Source organism: Papio anubis, chromosome 11 (assembly GCF_008728515.1).
Source record: "Papio anubis isolate 15944 chromosome 11, Panubis1.0, whole genome shotgun sequence".
NCBI classification, from domain to species: domain Eukaryota; kingdom Metazoa; phylum Chordata; class Mammalia; order Primates; family Cercopithecidae; genus Papio; species Papio anubis.
This window is the reverse complement of record NC_044986.1, coordinates 91992585-92013762: the sequence shown is the minus strand read 5'-3', so window position 1 is coordinate 92013762 and position 21178 is coordinate 91992585. Positions and strand designations below refer to the sequence as shown.

Here is a 21178-nt window from a genome sequence, read left to right as displayed (position 1 = left end):
AATTCCATCTTACAATTTGGAAACGACAGTAACTTACAAAAAGAAAAAAGCTCAGTCTTCCAACCTTGCGAAGTTATGTATTAAAAATAAAAACATTTTTTAATTTTTTTTTCAGACAGAGTCTCACTCTGTTGCCCAGGCTGGAGTATAGTGGTACGATCTTGGCTTACTGCAACCTCTGCCTCTTGGGTTCAAATGATTAGCCTGCCTCAACCATCTGAGTAGTTGGGATTACAGGCGTATGTCACCACACCCAGCTAATTTTTGTATTTTTAGTAGAGACATGGTTTCATCATGTTGGCAAGGCTGGTCTCAAACTCCTGATCTTAAGTAATCCACCTGCCTCAGCCTCCCAAAGTGCTGAGATTACTAAAAATAATAACATGTCAAAAGTATTACATGCCTACTATAAAGGACAGTAATAATATCGACATATGAAATGAAACCCAAAAGCCTACGCTAACCCTACCCCAATACCATACTTTAATTTCTTCATAATTTGTTCAGCTATTTAAAAAGATAATCTACAGTCTCCTACTGACATTAGCGCACAGAAAAAAAAAATTAAAAATAAAGGAAAAACATGGTTCATATATCTCATATATCTACAGAAGTCACAAAAGTACTATAGGGCACGTATACCCAGGCCTCAGTGGTGGAAAGAAAACATAAAACCATTGGGCAAAATGTCTGAACACTGAAGACAGGAATTTTTTAGAGCCATTTCAAGACCATGTTAAAGGTAACTGGAAGAATCCTGGATAGAAATAGATTAAAAAGTCTATATAGCTAGATCATAAAATTCCAAAATTTAAAAATGACTTATAAAAGTGATTCAATTTCTACAAGCAGGCTTGTAGGACATAGGCAGTGAAAACAACACATTGTAGACTGAAAATGTTAATGCAATTTCATAACCAGTATTTTTTAAAGAAACACAGTTGCACAGCTCATGGAACATAGATGGAACGTAGAAATAAAGAACAAAATTTCAAAAGCAAATGACATACAGATGGGTGGGAATAAAAAGAGTTATAGTACAAAGCACGTATTCCTTCCATTGTCATATTTAATCACACAGCTCACAACAAAAATCTTTAAGACTGCCTGCAATGAAAATATGCAAAGGCACCTGAAGGTCAAAGTTAAAAATGAAAATGTATCTTTATCCGTACTGTAAGCTCTAAATGTCCAGTTCTAGCAGCAGTATTCACAGGTAAGAAAACCATCAGCTCCTAACAGATTTCCACTGAAGGTTTATCCACACACCACCAAAGATTTTTCACTCAGTAAAATTTCTAACTTACTTCCCCGCTGCTTGCAGGCTTTTAGCTCCATAGGCCAAAGCAGCAATAAATAAAGACAGTTGAAAAATTTGTTTTAAAGGATAAATTGATGAGTACCCCATTCAACTGGATACCCCAGATCCAAAAGCAAATGAGTGATGCCATGGCCTCCAAACTCCATTCATATCACAAAGGGACCCAGATGCTTAGCAAGTGGCCAAGCAGAAGCCCTCATAAGATACTTAGCATTCTTAATGGTATCCTTACATTTAATCTTATTACAACTACACACGCTCGCCAAAAACAAAAGGGAATATAGGAAATGGAAGCAGACACAGAGATTAACACTGATGTCATTTTTGTGTCAGATTATGTTGTTCAGAAAAGAACCAGAGATGATTTTAAAAGATTAAATTTTATTCTAAGTCTGATAAGATGCCACCGAAGTAAAAATCAAATTGTGAAATGACAATGGGGGCTTTAGAAATACACCAGGGATGAAAATAAACCACCCCAGGATACCAAATGGTACTTCCAATACGGAAGGAGAAAAATAAAATTTAAGAAAATGAGATACCCAATACATGAGGGAGCTGTTGAGGTGTAACCAATAAACCTAATGTTACCTAAAAAGATAGGAAAGAAAACATCTTATGAGTGTCTTCATACACAAGAAACTGAGTCTGCACTGAAATGTGTGCTATGTCACTTCAGCTTTGCCTACAAAGTTAACATCTGCCAAATGGGTATGATCTTCCCTATTTTGTATACAACGAAAATGAAGTCCACATGGTTTATCTATCTTTGATTCTTTCCATACAACCAGTCTTAGGGGTCAGAAAACAGGATACACTCATTGGACGGGCAGGTTTCAAACCCTGAAACATGCTTCCCAGACTCACTATGTCTTGTGTTGTTAAATATATGGAAAAGTAAAATGCCATCTGGTATTCCTAAAAGTAACCCTGCACATGACTGGAAGCTCCCCAGAAAATATGTGTGTCCTTTTAAGAAGAACGCGCACCAGAGCTCCACACTCCGGTCCTGTGCTTCCATTGCGGTTTCTAGTCCAGAATTCTTGGATAATAAAAGCAGAAAATATGTAGGGATCATGGAAAATAATGTGTCCCATACATATAGGGTGTTTTCATCATTGTTTAAAAAAAATTTTTTTTTAACACATGTGTTAGAATAGCAAGCATTCTATTATCAAAGCACAACAAAATAATCTGCTATTGGCATTAATATATCCAGGTAACAAGTCTCTTAAAAGGTTGTTCTGGTTTTATTTTGGGTGTTATTGTGAACATGACAGATTTCTCTTATAAAATAAAAGCTCTGGTATTTTATAACGAAAACTAAGTTTAATTTTAAAATAATCTTGATGTTTTTAGTTTCTACATTTGGTGTTGCTAGAGACAAACACAATTATTTTGCTTCTCTACAAATTTTATGAAGGTTTGCCAACTGGTAAATAATATTAAAAAATCCCCTTCCTTTTCACAGAACTTTCAGAATTTGGAGGCAACGGGCTTATTTTTAACCAAATAATATGAACAGTCATTTGGATCCTCATTGACTACAGGCTACAGAATTAACAACCTCCCAAAAAACACATTTTAATTACTATCTGGCAGCATCAGAATCTATCCTTAAGTCTCACCAATGATGGCAGATAACATGAAGCCCTATCTATTCCTGTATCAGAATTTCTATAGCTCTTCCACGGTTTAATGCTGTGACCCCTCAGTCATTTTCCTGACCGATCTGAAGCTACTGTAATCAGATTGCTGAATAAACCACCTCCTACTGTAATTAAGAAAACACAGGCATTGGGGGAAGCCACGGTGGCTCAGGCCGGTTGTCCTGGCACACAAGGAGGCAAGGCTAAACGTTCGAGGCCAACCTGGGCAACGTTTAAAAAGCCTCACATCTGTCAAAAAAAAAAAAAAAAGGAAGAAAGAAAAGAAAGAAAATACAGGCATCGTGGCTCACATCTGTAATCCCAGTACTTTGGGAGGCCAAAGCAGGAGAATCACTTGAAGCCAGGAGTTTGAGACCAGTTTAGGAAACATAGTGGGACCCCACCTGTACAAAAAAAAAATTTTTTAATTAGTCAGGCGTGATGGTGCACATCAGTGGTCCCAGCTACTCAGAAGGCTAAAGCAGGACGATTGCTTGAGCACAGAAGTTTGAGGCTTTAGTGAGCTATGACTGCACCACTGCACTCCAGTCTGGGCAACAGAGCAAGAACCCTGCCTCTTAAAGATTAAAACAGAAAAAAGATAAGAAAAAATTATCATTTCATACTCCAGAAAACACCTTCTTTATGTCAGCTAGATAGTTCTAGATCTCAGGGAAATCAGAACTTTTTTTTTTTCCCCCCATTTAGAAAAGGCTAGTAAGCACTTGGGCAAGGAAGAGGATTTTCCTCTATGTAGGCAGATCAGTGGAAAAAAAAACAACTCTGGTAAGTCGTGTGGACACAGGAACCACAGGTTGATCATCCCAGACACTCACCATTTTATAAGAACAAGCTAAAACCTAGGCAAAACTTACTTCCACAATTACATTGACTAGCCTGGAGAAAAACACATTTTTTTAAAAACTGCCTCCATAAAACCTGGATATGCTGAAAAACGTTTTTTTCACTATTTTTAAATTTACTTTTGCCCTCAATCTTCAAGAATTTGGCTGTAAATTATAATGAAAACAAAAAATTAAACTCATAGAAACTTACCTTTTCAAATAATTTGTGAATATAACTTATATATTGTGTATTGTATTAGTCTGTTCCCATGCTGCTGATAAATACATACCCGAGACTGGGCAATTTACAAAAGGAAGAGGTTTAATGGAAATACAGTTCCATGTGGCTAGGGAGGCCTCACAATCATGGCGGAAGACAGGGAGGAGCAAGTCACGTTTTCCATGGATAGTGGCAGGCAAAGAGCTCGTGCAGGGAAACTCCCATTTTTAAAACCATCACAGTTCATGAGACTTACTATCACGAGAACAGCATGGGAAAGACCTGCCCCCATGATTCAATTACCTTCCACCAGGTCCCTCCCACAGTATGTGGAAATTGTGGGAGTTGCAATTCAAGATGAGATTTGGGTGGGGACATAGCCAAAGCATACCATGTATCATGTGAATACCGTTTATAATGCATAAATATTCTCAAAAGTATAAAGAAAAAGCATCACAGCTCCAGAAAGTGACAAAAGTATATAAAATAAAAAGGGAAAAGGCATCATCATTGCTCCCAAAACGCTGGCCTCTGAGACTTTGAGACTTGACACCGGATGGTGGGATTCCTTTGTGGCTGCCAAAGGTACAAAAGTGAGGTACACATTGGCATTGTGTCTTCATCAATAAACATTTAAGTTAGTTTTCCCTCCAGTTTGCCTCAGTTTGTATAATCTCCAACTAAATGATGTTTTTCTTGATGGACAGAGCCCTAAAACATGAATTTTGCTCTAAAGGTCAGGGCAGTCATTCCCCTATAACAGAGTTTAAGCAGCGGTTGGAACATGCCTTGTGCCTCCTTGCTGTTTCTGCTAATTGGGCTCAGGCCTATTCATCAAGAGAAGGTTGTGAAAATGGCAGGCTCCCAATTAGCTTATGTTTTCCTTAAGGTCCCTCTACCTTCTGGTCCTAAATTCTTCCAATCATGTATCACAAAGTTCCTGCTGCCTCTTCTGTGGAATTTATTAGTTGCAATAAAGTATGGGGATATAAGAACAAAGTCAGCTTATGACCTATTATCTGCCAATATCAAACTATATTCTATGCTGAGTCAGGGAAACAGTTACCATTAAAATGGAATTTGAACTTCTTAAAATACTGTCAAACATCAAAACTAAAAGTGTTGTTTTTTTGTTTGTTTGTTTGTTTCTTGAGTGTCAGAGTCAAAATTTCAGAAGCATAAAAATGTGTTCAAAGTAAGACAACTACAAACCATTTAGTTTTCAAACCTTTTGCTTTCTCTGAGATCTCCCCTCTTATGTCAAGATTGACATAAAAGGATGCTTAAGAGATACACAGTCCTCTACCTTGTGAGATGACTCTGATGTAGGATTCAGCTATGGGCTACTCTGAACAAGGTGATTAGTCACTGAAAACCCCGACTACTCTTTTAGGAAATCATATTGTGTTTGCTGCTACAGACTTCTAATAAGATATATAACCTATCTTTTCTTACTGGAGTGAAACTAAGCAATATTCTTATAGAAAGAAGATTCACTATCCCCATAAGTAGGATCAATACCATCCAAAGAATAAGACACTCCAGACTTCTAGAGGGGCCGGCTAGCTTAGCACTTTAAAGCACTCTTGTCTTTCCATTCCTTCTGCTTATTCCCACTGGCAAAGCTGATAAGGTCATAACTGCCTTCAGAAACAGATAATGAGAGATAAGTACTAAGTAGAAAACAGAGCCAAAACAAAACCACTGGAGGCACATAAAATCTAGAACTCTGCTGATCTTGCTCCAGACCACACAATTTAAGGAAGATGGCCATCAGTTCTACCCTGGCGTTCCCGCATTGGAAAGGCAGAGGGTTTTTTGTTTTTTTTTTTTAAGCATACAAAATATTTTTTCATCTACATGATGCAATCCTCTTTATTATGTTTAATAGCAAAAACTAGAGAGAAAAAGAAAGCCTCAGAAGAGACATCAGGTCATTAAAGTCAGATGACTTCTGGGAATGCTTAACAGAATAAATCCATAATTAAATGGGAATAGTTGGAATAGATTTTTAGTGTATAAAGCATAACCTAAGACTCCTCTTCTACACAAACAATAGTGCTTACTTCTGAAAAAATTTGAGAGGGAGTTTTGTTTTGTTTCTGTGGTTCTTGTCCTCTTCAATAGATTTTACTTTAATTAATTATTCTGCCGGATGTGAAAACATCAATGGCTTCTACTCTTCTAGTATACAGTCTTGCTCAAATCAAACTGCAGGAATGGAGCATCATTTTTTTTACACTTAAGCCAAAGAAGATGTTTTTAGACTTAGGTACCCTCTCAGTCTACCTAGACAACTAACTCAAATAACTTCAACAGAAGCAAATCAATGCTCAGTCTTTGCTGTGTGTGGCTTCTTGATGCCATTCCTTTTGCTTAAAAAAGAAACTATTTTATAACAAAATTACAAAGAATATACTACTTCCTTAAAAACAGGTCTACAATGACAATAGAAAAATAAAAGTTATATCTTTATAATATAATTAAGTTGTATCATATTTTAGAAACTCTGGGCTACCAATCTTTTTCTACCAATTTTGGAGTTTAAAAAACAAACAAAAAAAGGTCCTATTTAGCACATTCATATTCACCAACTTCTGGTTGTCACTCCCTATCCCTGCCCACGCATCCCTTGCTTAACAGATGCGACTGTGTGCAGTGATGGGCAACTGTGTTTCAGGGAAGATAAAGAAGTGGGCTCCCACCACAGCCCCAGCTCCAGGGGTCAAAGCTCTATCCATCGAAACCTGTACTGGTGCTTTCACTCCCTTTGATTTTGACATGGGCAGAAGAGTAGGGTAATTCCAGCCAACAAACACAGTCAGAGATCTGTCAGGAAGTTATTAGGAAAAATGTATTTGCTTTTAAAAAGAGCCACAAAAAGAAGACAAAGGCCCTGTTCCCCTTCCTTTGTGCAAGGATGTGGCTCTGAAAGAAAAGGACAAGCTAGAGCACAGAGCTAAGGTGGCCTTCAGGAAGGCTCCCTGAAAAAATGTGAGTGAAGTTGCTAAGCTACAGACTTAACCCCCACATCTTCCCTAGCTCCAGACTTCCTGCTACATATATGCCAAACATTTCCTCATTCCAGATCCCAGGTTATCTGCTACCGGTCCTATTATATTAATACGTTGAATATTTCTAGGTACCAGGCCTGATTCTAAGCCTTTGGCGGGTATTGTATCACTTTACATAGCAATCCCTGAGACAAGGTCTACAAGTATCCCTATTTGCTGGAAGAGTAAACTGATGTATGGACAAGTAGAGTAATGTGCCCAATCTCATATATGGTAAACAGCTAGTAACCACTCAGTCTGACTCCTGGGCCCATGAGAAACTACCTAAATCTTAAAAACATTCATTTCAAAGTAATAATAAGATACCAATATCAATTAGTTTAAAAATCTGAGTCATGTTGAGAAAATTATGTTTCCTTCAAAGAACTGCCATGGTTGTTTTATTATTTAAAATTATTTCCATCACACAATGTTTGTGTGCTAACACTTAATATATGATAAAATTAGGACATTTCCTGTGCCATCTGGGTGGGCAAGGCAAACTGTCCCTTTTTGCTATTTCATATTTGAATACCCTACATCCACAAAGTTATTTTAGGATCTTTATACCATAAAACATAGGCTGAGATGAAATATGTAAAACATTTATGATTTTATTCTACAGCTATCATTAATCTAAATTGAAAAACAATTTATTCCAGTATTTAGTCAACAAAATTATTAATAATTTTAAAAATTACTAAAGTAACTAAACTTTCTTTGAGCACTCACCTTGTTTTCCATCCACATAAACTTTTTAAAGAAAGTAAGTTGGCTGGGTGCGGTGGCTCAGACCTGTAATCCCAGCACTTTGGGAGGCCGAGGCAGGTGGATTGCCTGAGGTCAGGAGTTCGAGACCAGCCTAGCCAACATGGTGAAACCCTGCCTCTACTAAAAATACAAAAATGAGCTGGACATGGTTTTTGTACAGGCACGTGCCTATAATCCCAGCTACTCGGGAGGCTGAGGCAGGAGAATCACTTGAACCGGGGAGGTGGAAGTTGCGGTGAGCCAAGATCGTGCCACTGCACTCCAGCCTGGGCAACAGAGTGAGTCTCCGTCTCAAAAAAGAAAAAAAAAACGAAAAAGAAAATAAGTGACCAACTAAACAAACATGTGGCTTTTTATTAAGAGCACTGAAAAAAGCTCGATATCACTCATCACCAGGGAAATGTAAATCAAAAGCAAAGTAGGACATCACCTCATACTGTTAGGATGGCTGTTATCACAACACCAAAATATGGCCGGGTACAGTGACTCACGCCTGAATTCAGCACTTTGGGAGGCGGAGGCGGGTGTATCACTTGAGGTCAGCAGTTTGAGGCCACCCTGGCCAACATGGTGAAACCCCATCTGTACTAAAAATACAAAGAATTAACTGGGCATGGTGGTGTGTGCCTGTAATCCCAGTTACTTTGGAGACTGAAACAGGAGAACTGCTTGAACCCAGGAGGTAGAAGTTGCAGTGAGCCGAGATTGCGCCACCGCACTCCAGCCTGGGCAACAGAGCAAGACTCTGTCTCAAAAAAAAAAAAAAAAAAAAAAAAAGGCTGGGCACCGTGGCTCATGCCTGCAATCCCAGCACTTTGAGAGGCTGAGGTGGGCAGATCACGAGGTCAACAGATCGAGACCAGTTTAAGCCACATGGTGAAACCCCATCTCTACTAAAAATACAAAAAAATTTAGCCAGGCGTGGTGGTAGGCACCTGTAATCCCAGCTACCCAGGAGGCTGAGGCAGAAGAATTGCTTGAACCCAGGAGGCAGAGGTTGTGATGAACCGAGATCGTACCACCGCACTCCAGTCTGGGCGACAGAGCAAGACTCCATCTCAAAAAAATAGAAAAAAGAAAGAAGAAAAGAAAAAAAAAAGTCAAAATATAGTGATAGCAAGGATGCGAAGAGAAGGAAACCCTGGTATACTGCTGGTGGTAATGTAAATTGGGACAGCCTCTATGAAACAGTATGAAGCCTCCTCAAAAATAGAACTACCATATGATCCAGCAATTCCGCTTCTGCGTATATATCCATAATAAATAAAATCACTATATCAAAGACATATTTGCAATTCCATGTACACGGAAACATAAATTCACAATAGCCAAGATATGGAAACAACCTAAGTGACCTACAACAGATGAATGGATTTAAAAAAATGTGATATACACTGTGTGTGTGTGTGTCTGTGTGCACATAAATGTATAAAATGGAATATTATTCAGCCTTTCATAAAAAATGACATTCTGACATTTGTGACAACATGGATGAACCTAAAGGGCATTATGCTAAGAGAAATAAGCCAAACACAGAAAGACAAAATCTGTATGATTTTACTTATAAGTGGAATCTTGGAGGAGAAAGAAAATGAACTTATGCTAATAGAGTAGAATGGCAGTTACCACAGGGAGTGGGGTGTGAAAAAAGGAAAAATATTGGCCATAGGGTAAAAACTTTCAATTGTAAGATGAATGAATTCTGGAGACCTAACATATAGCATGGTGAGTCTAATTAACATATTTTATACTTGAAATTTGCTAAGAAGGTAGGCACAGTGGCTCATGCCTATAACCATGACACTTTGGGAGGCCAAGGCAGTAGGACTGCTTGAGGCCAGGAGTTCAAGACCAGCCTGGGTAGCAAAGTGAGACCCCCATCTCCACAAAAAAAAAAAAAAAAAAAAATTTAATTAGCTGGGCATGGTGGTACCTATAGTCCTAGCTACCAGGGAGGATGAGGTAGGAGGAACACTTGAGCCTAGAAGTTCAAGGCTACAGTGAGCTATGATTGCACCACTGCACTCCAGCCTGGGTGACAGAGCAAGACCCTATCTCAAAAAAATTAAATTAAATTAAAATTTTAAAAATTTGCTAACAGAGTAGATCTCAAGTGTTTTCACCACATATACACACAAAATTATATCTATATAATGTGACGGATAAATTATCTTGATTGTGTCAATCATTTTACTAATATATACATATATCAAAACCTCACACTGTACCCTTTAAATATATACTATTTTTACTTGTCAATTATACTTCAATAAAGCTGGGAGAAAGCACAATTAAAATTATAAAACACTGGGATTCCCTTCCACCAAAAAAACCCATTGTGAGTCAGTAACAAACAACTAAGGCATTAAAAAAAAACACTAAAAGAATTAACTCATCAGATACATTCTGAGTCGTCATATGAAAGGAGGACTTTTCTAACAGTGATGCAACAACTTTGTAAACAGTCATTCTTTCCAAGGCAGAAAACAATTATTTCTGAGTGGTAAACAATTCTGATTTCATGAATTGTAGGTGGATGCACTGCACAGTGAAATAGATAACTCTAAAGACTGATAAACCTAAAATAGGTCCTTGAAATTTATGAACGGATAAGTGCCCAAACATGACAAAATACAGTAATCTAAATTCTAAAACAACACCACAGGATATATTTCTCTTGTACAGTGAAGTTAGATAAAACAGAAAGTTTTAATTTGCATCTTCAGATCCCTTGAATTATTGCCTATCAAAGAAAAGAAGAGTCTTGAAAGTCTACTCACTCACAGCACGATTCACTGCCAAACATCTGCACCTCTGCATTACAAACTCTAAAGCCCTGAACCTTCAGAAACTACTGCAGATATTCATAACCGCTCACAATAAATCTGTGATCAGAGACCAACCAGAAATATCCTGCATTTATGTTAAACCCTGACATAGAGACTGGTACTTAACTAAAGTTTGTTAAAATAATTTACTTTTAATCATCACCAATGATTGAGATGGGAGAAATATCTTTGGGGTATGGGACAGGATGTTACAGCAATGACGCACATATAAGGATTTGTCATGTTACCTGTTCTTGTTTCTCCAGCCACTTGCCCACCATTGGGTGACTGGCACTCAGAGACGAGCGAGCATTGTCTCTCTGAAATTGGTTAGACCAGTTACTAGTATCCCGTGGGAGGCTTCTGTAGTTTTCATCTTTCTATTCAAAAAGAAACAAAAAGGCGTCTTGTAAAAAACCAGACCTTGCAAATCAGTAATGCACCTGGTTTTTCAAAAGTAGCAGAAAAATGATTCTACATATTTAAAACATCTTTCCAATCCTATACAAAATAGCTGATTGAGAACATTCCACCCAGATTAGACCTTGGAATTATAACCATGTGCCAAGGACAGGCAAGTCTAATAATTACAGCAGGAAGGGCACACACGGCACACAACAGACGCAACACTACACTTTGCACTCCTACCCAAATCAATCACCTAAACCAAGTACGTGCACCGAAAAGTGAACTTCTATATGAGACTTTCACTCTTTCTCAACTGGAGCATATTCTCTTCTTTCCAGTCTCATAACTAAATTATGAGGTACCATCTTAATTCATCAGAAATGCTAAAAATAAGGAAGACTAATAAATCTGCCCTTTCTTCAAAGCCTTATGGTTTTGTGATTTTTGGATAAGAGATTTAGATTATCCAGGTTGTTTCCATCACCTACTTCACAAGTTAGTAGTCAGCATTAATTCAAGTATCAGGGAAAAAACTGGCCTTTCACAATTATTTGTTACATAATAGATACATAATTGTTCACTGTGACATGAATATGACAAGTGATGTCTTTACATAAATAAATATTTATCAACTAAGTTTTTAATACTCCCCAGAACAACCAAATGCTACTTGATATTTCTTTCAAATAAAAAATTATAGTAACTTCCTTTGGCTTATGAGCTGTAAAACTTCATTTCAATGTTCTAAAAAGAAATGAGAAACCTAGGATAAACTAGGAGAGTCATACTTTTTAGTTCAATGACTAAATCTAAATCATCTCCTACAAGAACAAAGTAAAATATTACCGTTAGTTGGATCCACTTAACTCAGTACACCAAGTTAGAAGTACTAACATATTGTCTTTAGTAACACTGTTAAGAGTAATCTGACTATAAGTATTACATGTGGGATTGATACTTACTCTTCATGTGCTAAACTATATGAACACTCAATACAAACACAAACAAAAAAGTGCAATAGAATAGGTTTGCAGTGTGTATAACTTAGTTATAGATCAGGATACTATTTGCTCTTCCTTCATGAGTTCCATCAGGGAATAAAACTTAAAAATGAATTCATAGTCTTGGGTTTATGTCAATATTGGGACATATGTTCAAACAAAAAAAAAATTGATAAACATTTACCAACATAAACTTTGGACATGAAACTTTATAAACTTTAAGAATTAACCTGCAAGAAATAAAATCTTTAAAAACTCAGCGAGATGGAACTTTAGCAGCAAGTTTTTTGTTTGTTTGTTTGTTTGTTTTTTAATAGAAATGGCAAGGAGAAGACATGGACAAAAAACTAACTAAGGAAGCAAACTAGAAACTAAAGTTCACCGTATCTCAAGATACTAAGTCTCTCCTTAAAACTTAAGCTTCAGAAAAAACGAAAGGAAATACTGTTTCATATGATAGTCCATAGATATAAGCTTATTCTGATAAGAATTTTTTATAAATCATAGAAATTCAGGTAAGTCATAAAGGGTAAACTTACTAACGACAGAACCTTATTTATTAGTGACAGAACCTTATGTGTCTACAAAGAGAAGGAGGATTTAAAGTACACTGAAATGCAAGTATAATTTTTATGTCAAAAATAAAAATTGAGGCTATCATTGACTAGGGACCAGGCTTTCATACTCATTTCCCACCATTTGAGGTGATTATTACACCAACTGCTTACTTAGAAAATGAATAATTAAACCAAAAGTATTTTTTAAAATCTACCCTCTCTTTTCAGTAGGAACTGTATTTCAGAGACATCAACAGTACCAGTTGATGAGGGGAAACTTGTCTTTTCAGAAGAATGCCAAATAATAGAAATAGAACTAATAACAGAATTAGAAATATGACCATTTTCAATTCCTAATGAAATAATTAATTCAGGCAAAGATAACCATACTAAAACCATTTTAAGAGTTGATAGATAACTGGATATTTGCATAGTGACAAAATACCACTTGAAAAGAAAACGAGTCTACTTTTGAAATGAAGAGATCAGGCTCCACACAATTGTCACCTTTTGGTGTCTGGAATCCAGTATGCTACTGGTACCCACCCCCCTGCTCCTTCCTGAATCTATGCCACTTTTCCTCTTCCCGTAAATGGTCTTGTTAGCTCTATGAACTGCTGAGTATTACCTCTCTGGACAAGCTCAAAAACTGCACAATTTCACCACATCCCACCCTGACAACTTTCAGGCATAAGTCACGAAAACGAAACTGTTTCCTGGATTCATGATCTCAGTTTCCAACAAGAGGTCCCAAAGACACCTCGAAACTGAGCTCCCTATTTTGCTCAGACACCATTCCCTAAAATATTTAGAATTAGTTTTACTCTCTTTCCTCCATGTTTGATCTCCACAGCTTCTAGGTCTTATTGATCCAACATTTTTGCTGATTTTGGTCCTCGGTCATAAACCTAGTTCAGGATCAGCTTGTCTCTGACCTGACATTTTAACAGTGGCCTTCTAACTGGACACAGGCTCTAGTCGCAGCCTCTCTAAAAATGTTCTGCACCACTTTCTGGCAGAGGAGTTTCCTAAAACGTATGTTGGGTCACATCAGACCTCCAGCAAACACTGTAGGCAGACCAGAGGGAATTTCAGACAATGGTGCTTGCTGTGCCACACAAATTTCTTCACCTTCATTCTTGCTTTCTTTGAGACCTGGACTTCCAATATCATTTCTCCTATAGAAATACTGAACATTCTCCAAAGCCCAGTTCAAATGCTACTTTCTAACAAGTAGTTCCTGATTCTCAATAGAACTAATCATGCCATGCTTTCTGTTACCACTCTGTTCTAATTTTACTTTAATTATGGTTCTAACTTATAATTTAGTTAACTTTAAAAACTGCTATTTCTACTCTTACAGGGAAGCCTGGGGAAATCATCGTTCACCTTTAAACCCAAGCACTTAGCACAGTGGCTTACACCAACCTGGGTGAATATTTTTTATGTTGCCTATTTCACATGGTTTCAGAATCCTGGAATTTTAAAAGAATATTTTGATAAGTTGTTTTAAAAATTGTTTAGGGAATACTTCGAAGAGGTATTAAGATAAACTTTAGTAAAATGTATTTTCGGTGAAATGTAATGATTGTATTTTTAGATTTATACTAAAAGATGTATACCACTGTTATATGCCTATTTCAATTTCATGTCACACCTACAGCATATGATGTCTCTGGCAAATGTGATTATTTCCAATCGCATAGAAAAAATAGTACACTGTTTCTCCATGTAAGTCAATTATGACATGCAGTACCTGCAGCACAGCAACACACAATAATCAGATTAAGAGACAGAACGGCTGAAGACAGCAAGGTCTGCAATTTTCCACTACATTTGAAGAATTCCACAATTTTATAATTGTGGAATCAACTTTGAGTTCATGGATAATAAAACTAAAACTGGCGTTCACTCTCATAACAAAGCAATTTTCCTAATTCATGTAAAATCAATAATGAATCCATATATTGACTTATGTATAATGTATGAAAACTGCAGTTATTTACAGCAATCTTGAATTATCAATCAATTGAAGAATTTTTAAAATACACTATTAATTCCTATCAACATACTTGTTATATTTCTGACAGCATCATGCAGATCCTACTAGCGTTTCAGTCATGTTTCTTCCTCCCAATCCTGAAATCTGGCCACAAATCTAGTTCACCATCTACTGCATACAATGTGTATCAAGTGCATACAAGGACTGTAGGCCTGTAAAGCTGTGTGTCTGTATTTATGATAAACATCGCAGCATACAATGTATTAAATATTTTCTACAACACAATTTATACTAGATACTCACCACTGTCCATTGAAATATACATCATGCACTCTATTTTCAATTTGAAAATGTTTGCTTTAGTGTAAATAATTGTTAAAATATGGCAGTCGTAACTAGTCTATTCAAGACTATATACACTCACTTATGAATCAAATTATAACTATAAACCAAAAATTTTAAATCAAATATACACAATTCTAATGATTATAAAACTTACTAATGTCATAAATTTGTTAGAATTATTACTTTATCTAAAAGATTATACAAGAAAAATGCCATAAGAAATTATTCTCCCTTTTTTAAATTATAACTTTAATCCTCCACTTATGAGGCTGCCCCAAATAGCTGCTCAGCTTTGTGCTAGGTGGGAAATTTTCCTTCTTGCCAGAAAAAAACAGATGTTCCTGCTGTGATCAGGGATTTTCCTTATCATCTAAATGTACCGCCACAGCATCAGGTGTCAAAAAGCCACTCCGGCTGGGAAATGCATATTAATTTGCTGCTCCCTGGTAGTGGTATCCTGGCTATGGAGAAAATCTCTTTCAGGGTAGGGAAAGTAAGTGTCTTCTCCCACCTCAGCCCTCCCCAAGCTTATTACAATTCAGTAAAATCATGTAGAACCCACCCAATGCCTTGAGATAGAAGCTCATTCCCAGCATACTAAGCTGCAACTCCAAGGCTTTATCTCCCAGAAACAGCTATTTAGCTGATGGTCAGATTTCTTGGCAAGACTATATCCCTATGTTGCAGAAGTCAGAACTGGGGTTTCATGAACATTACAGAAGTAATAAACATTTCTATGTTGGCATAGGAAACCCAACTATGTTTCCACTTCACTTCAGTGCAAAAATTTCAATTTTTTAAAGAATTATGAGAAATCATACCATATTTTGAAATACAAAATACTCAATGCATATACATTTCATTCAGAACCTCCATGTATCATATGGTTTCAAATATGCCCATGAGATGTTAAGATTTTACATTTCACATTTTTCAACACTGTAATTACAGTAAAAGAAAATTCAATGTTCTACTTAATTATTTCTCCAGGAAACGATACACAAAAAACGAAGGGAACTATTTTCAGGATATTTAATCTAAAATTAGGAGACTGAAGTAAAATTAATAATAATGGCTTATAATTTTTTTTGAGACGGAGTCTCGCTCTGCTGCAGAGGCTGGAGTGCAGTGGCGCAATCTCGGCTCACCGCAAACTCCGCTTCCTGGGTTTATGCCATTCTCCTGCCTCAACCTCCTGAGTAGCTGGGACTACAGGCGCCCGCCACCACATCCGGCTAATTTTTTGTATTTTTAGTAGAGACGGGGTTTCACCATGTTAGCCAGGATGGTCTTGATTTCCTGACCTCGTGATCCACCCGCCTGGGCCTCCCAAAGTGCTGGGATTACAGGTGTGAGGCACCGCGCCCGGCCAGAATAATTTTAATTACAAGAAGCTTGCTAAAATTATCAGCAATCATATTACTGATTTAATGTAGCAGACTCCTTACTGCCTTTGTGGCAGGAGTTTATCTTTTGTACCTCCTTATGGATACACCAGAGTATGACCTTGGAAGCAATGCCATAGCTAAAGTGAGAAGATAACAACCAGAAGGTGATCTATAAATATGATCTGTACTTTCTGACCTTCATTCATTCATCTTCTAAAAACTAAATAAAAACAGAAAAAAAAGAGAGACAGATAAGGGTGAAATAAAATGACTCACACACACAAAAAGCAGGTTTAATCACCAACTTGTAAATGAAGGCAGAAAATTTGGCAGTTGCTATTAGTTTAAATAAACTAAATGCCTATTAAGACTCTTCTTTAAATAAGGAAATCTAGGCTTTTATTCCAAACACAGTATTCGTTATCATTTACCCTAGGTGCACGTCTATTCCTAAGTATAAAAAGCAATATTTGAAATCCATGCAAAGCAACTTCCTACATGTAATGCCTAATGTTGTAGAACTGATGCCAAGCAATCTGTTCCTATATTATCTGTAATTCCTAAGCCAGTATCCAGCACATAAATCAGCACTGGTACATGTGTACATCTTACTTTTCCTTTTTGCTAACATGTTTCCCCCACATTCTTAATAACTATTAATGAGAGGTGTGGAAAAGACAAAGGAAAGAGTATGTGTTTATAAAGCTGTTATAACAGAACTATGGCAAGACAAAGAGGAAACTCAAACATCCATACATTTGTTGTCAAAACAACCACATTGGGATCATTAGTGATAATAAATAGTTTGCTAAACTATGGTGGAGCCTGCAACCAGAAACACTGGTCAGAATCCAGAGATTCTGAATGCCAAAAGACATACTGTAGCACCAATTTAGCTCAAATTTCTTAATATTTCATTTTTAAATGTCAACTTTCTTTTTATTTTATTTTATTTTTTTTTTTTGAGACGAAGTTTTACTCTTGTGGCCCAGACTGGAGTGCAGTGGCTCAATCTCGGCTCACCACAATCTCCGTCTCCAGGGTTCAAGCAATTCTCCTGCCTCAGCCTCCCAAGTATATGGGAATACAGGCGCCCGCCATCACGCCTGGCTAATTTTTTGTATTTTTAGTAGAGACAGGCTTTTTCGCCCTGTTCAGCAGACTGGTCTCGAACTTCTGACCTCAGGTGATCCGCTTGCCTCGGCCTCCCAAAGTGCTGGGATTACAGGCATGAGCCACCGTGCCCAGCCAATTTTCAACTGAGTTAAAATTTTGAACAGGAATAAGTAAAACAATTTTAAAATAATCTATCCAAGCAAATTAACTATCCAACAAATTAATAATATACAAAATAAAATATCCTAACACACACATCAAATTTTTACTAAGATTTTTCCTTTGAAATGTTAAAGGTATTATCCATAGTTCTTAAAACTCATTCTGACCTGAAAAATGAACTATATCATTCTCCACATTTGATAATGCCTTTTCCAGTCATTCTGATACATACTCAGTATCTTCTAGATAATAAAATTCATTTAATTTGGTGAGAAACTCAAGAATGCTGAATATGCCAAAAAATTTTCATGGTGGAATTCTAATATAGAAAAATTTCTATATTAGAAAGAATCTGAAAATTACAATTAAGTTTCCAAATACAATTCCTGTCACGGCAGCAAACCCTTCAAGTTGATACACTGGCAAAATCAGAAGCATGACATTTAAGTTTTAAGTTATAACCTATAACTGGCCAGTATCTTGTTAACGATCTTTATAAATCAAACAAGAAAAATAATCGCAGGAGTATGGATCTGTATCAGACTATGAACATAAAGGGATCCAATATGAAAAAGGATTGCTCAAAAATCTCTCCTGGAGACGCAGGTCTGATCAAACTAAAAGGGGCACAGATTTCTCTGAAGCCACCGGATCTGTCCAGAGAGTCAACCAGGGAATCCAAGGAGAAGAGAAAGATTAGCAAAACTCAAGCACATCCAGGGTGCTTGTTTGAAACAATTTTCTCAGCTGTTCCTAATCCACTTTGACAGAGAAGGAAGCCATGAAAAATTCTGGATACAGCATTTTAAAGCTGAAAGGAACAAGCTAGAGACAACAGCCAGGTTAACCTCTTACTGATTGAAAGAAGAAACAGGGATTTGCAGAAATGGTAACAAATAAATTGTGGAGATGAGGATGGGAACCTATTCTCATGGTTATACCTACCCACCTCAATGCCCAAATTCTACTCACTCAATTTCCTTTTTCTTTTTTTGAGACAGGGTCTCACTCTGTCATCCAGGCTGGAGAGCAATGGCACAATCTTGGCTAACTGCAACCTCCACCTCCCGGGCTCCAGTGATCCTCCCACCTCAGACTCCCAAGTACCTAAGACTACAGATGCAAGCCAACACACTCAGCTAATTTTTTAACTTTTTGGAGAGACAAGGTCTCACTATATTGCCGAGGTACGTCTTAAACTCCTGGGTTCAAATGATCCTCCTGCCTAAGCCTCCCAAAATATGGAATTACAAGTGTGCACCACCAGCCTAGCCTCCACTCAATCATGAGTAATAAAATTTCCAACTTCTCATTCTTAATCTAACATGGAACCATAGTTTAGGCGTGTAATGACAATAATTTCTGGTATGTAGTCACTGCTACACAAGGATCCCATCACATGGGAAGGCATTTCTTGAATTCAAAACGATGATATAATCTTTGATCACAAATTATATTTTCATAGAGATGGTTGGTTCACTAAGAAATACTATACAGTGTTAAGAATGATCATACATCAAATGTTGGCTTTAAAATTGTCTCATTTCGTTCTTAAAATAATATTTTAATTTTGTTTTAAGTTTTCTTTATTATTTTGTGGGAGACAGGGCCTCGCTCTGTCACCCAGGCTGGAGTGCAGAGGCACAATCATAGCTCACTGAAGCCTCAACCTGCCCAGCTCAAGTGATCCACCCACCTCAGCCTTCCGAGTAGCTGAGACTACAGGCACACATCACCACACATGGTTAATTTTTTTTATTTTTTGTAGAGACTGAATCTTACTATGTTGCTCATAATCTGGTCTCAAGCTCCTGGCCTCAAGAAATCCTCCCATCTTGGCCTCCCAAAGTGCTGAGATTATAGGTGTGAGGCACTGTGCCCAGCCTAAAATTGTTTTACAATACAAAGATCTGATTAATTCCAGGAGCTTGAGACTGTAGTGAGCAACAGTTGGACGACTGCAATCCAGTCTGGGCAACAGAGAGAGATCCTGTCTCAAAAAAAAAAAGAAAATTTCTTTCCAGGTATTACTTAGATTATCTTCTTTATCCTAAGAAAACATGCAGAAAGAGGTGAGAAGGAGATAGATGGGGGGAGTTTCACATTTATAAAAAATTACAAAAATGTTGTCCACTCTTGGACTCTGAGGAACTGAAGGATGGAGCCTAAAGGAAAGCTGCACTAACCACAGCCTCCACTTGCTTTCCTGCACAGTATTTCATAAGGGCCAGCATGGTCCCGGAATTCCCCTAGAACCACCAGCATTCCACTATCAGCAGTGGGCAGGAATGGAGAATATGGGACCACCATTTTTGACCTATACTCCTTAAAACAAGAAGGGTGAGTGTGTGAAAGAATAAATAAATAAATACTGCAGGTCCAATTAAATTTTGAAGTTCTTGACTCACTTTCTTACACTACACTAAACATGAGGAGCAACATTTGACTAAAGCTGCTCTGAAAAACAAATTTATATCTGAAACAATTTAAAAACATTTTAGAAAGTGCTTAACTTTGAAGGCAAGAAATACCCAACATTTCATTTTCTTTCAAAAATGCTCAACTCTAAATATGTACGCTCCAAAACTAAAATTATAAGTAACAATAGCATTTTGCATCAAGAGTACTATGCACAATACAAAAAAAAGGGAACAGATGCTAGAGAGAGGGAGAGAGATAGTAAAATACTTATAGCGGTTGCCTAATTCCAAAATACCTACAGTCTTATACATTATTTAGATGTGCATCATAAATATTTTATATTTATCTAAATATTTTTCAACTGAATTTAAAAACGAATATATATATACACATATATATTTAAATAAGTTACTACAATTTGAAAATGAAGAGATTTACATCACATATAACTAGCCTGACAATGTAAGATAATTACCACTTCCTTCCACTTTTCAGCCCACAATCCAAACTCCAATGGACTGGATGGATGAGCAGAAGAATGGGTAATTTCTGTGAAAGTCCATAGGTACAGTCTACCTTAGCTTTCCCTTTAATTGTGAAAGTGCCTCCTCAGGTACACTATCTCCACAGATACTTTTTTTCTTAATGTAGAAAGTGTTTACTTTCATTTATCATAATCTTATCCTACATATTGTTTCTCATACAGTAATGACTTCTGTGAAGAATTACATTGCCACATGGGAAGCACTGAGAGTAAAGAAATGGATGGCACAAACTTCTAAAGACCTGAGTTCCTCTCTACAATTTCATTAGCAGAAAAAGCATGTTCTATAAACAGGATATTAATATTCAAGGAAACTATTTCTGTCCTCCATTTATGGCTAAAAACTACAATTTTAGAAAATGTGATTCAGGGAATTTGAGTAATGTCTATTGAAACCTTACTCTCCCCTCCCCCCACAAAAAAACATAAAGTGCAAACAAAACAGCCATTGCAACAAGATGCCCCAATAAAAAGTAAAAACAAAAGTGCAAGTATCCAGCCACAAGAACTCAGCACATTTATATCATAACTTTATCATTTAACAGCT

At 37.0% G+C, this 21178-nt stretch overlaps 1 protein-coding gene across 32 annotated transcripts in view; it reads right to left on the bottom strand.

Annotated features, from left to right (window-relative positions):
• PARD3 (par-3 family cell polarity regulator) overlaps window positions 1-21178 on the bottom strand; it is a 711028-nt gene that overhangs the window by 324826 nt on the left and 365024 nt on the right. For 27 of the 32 annotated variants that reach the window (XM_003903538.4, XM_003903543.1, XM_009214245.2 and 24 more), the window contains one exon: window positions 10936-11067. The exons of the other annotated variants lie outside the window; for them this stretch is intronic. In XM_003903538.4, coding sequence (XP_003903587.2) covers window positions 10936-11067 — 132 coding nt within the window. The remainder of the gene's footprint in view (window positions 1-10935; window positions 11068-21178) is intronic. 32 annotated transcript variants of the gene reach the window in all.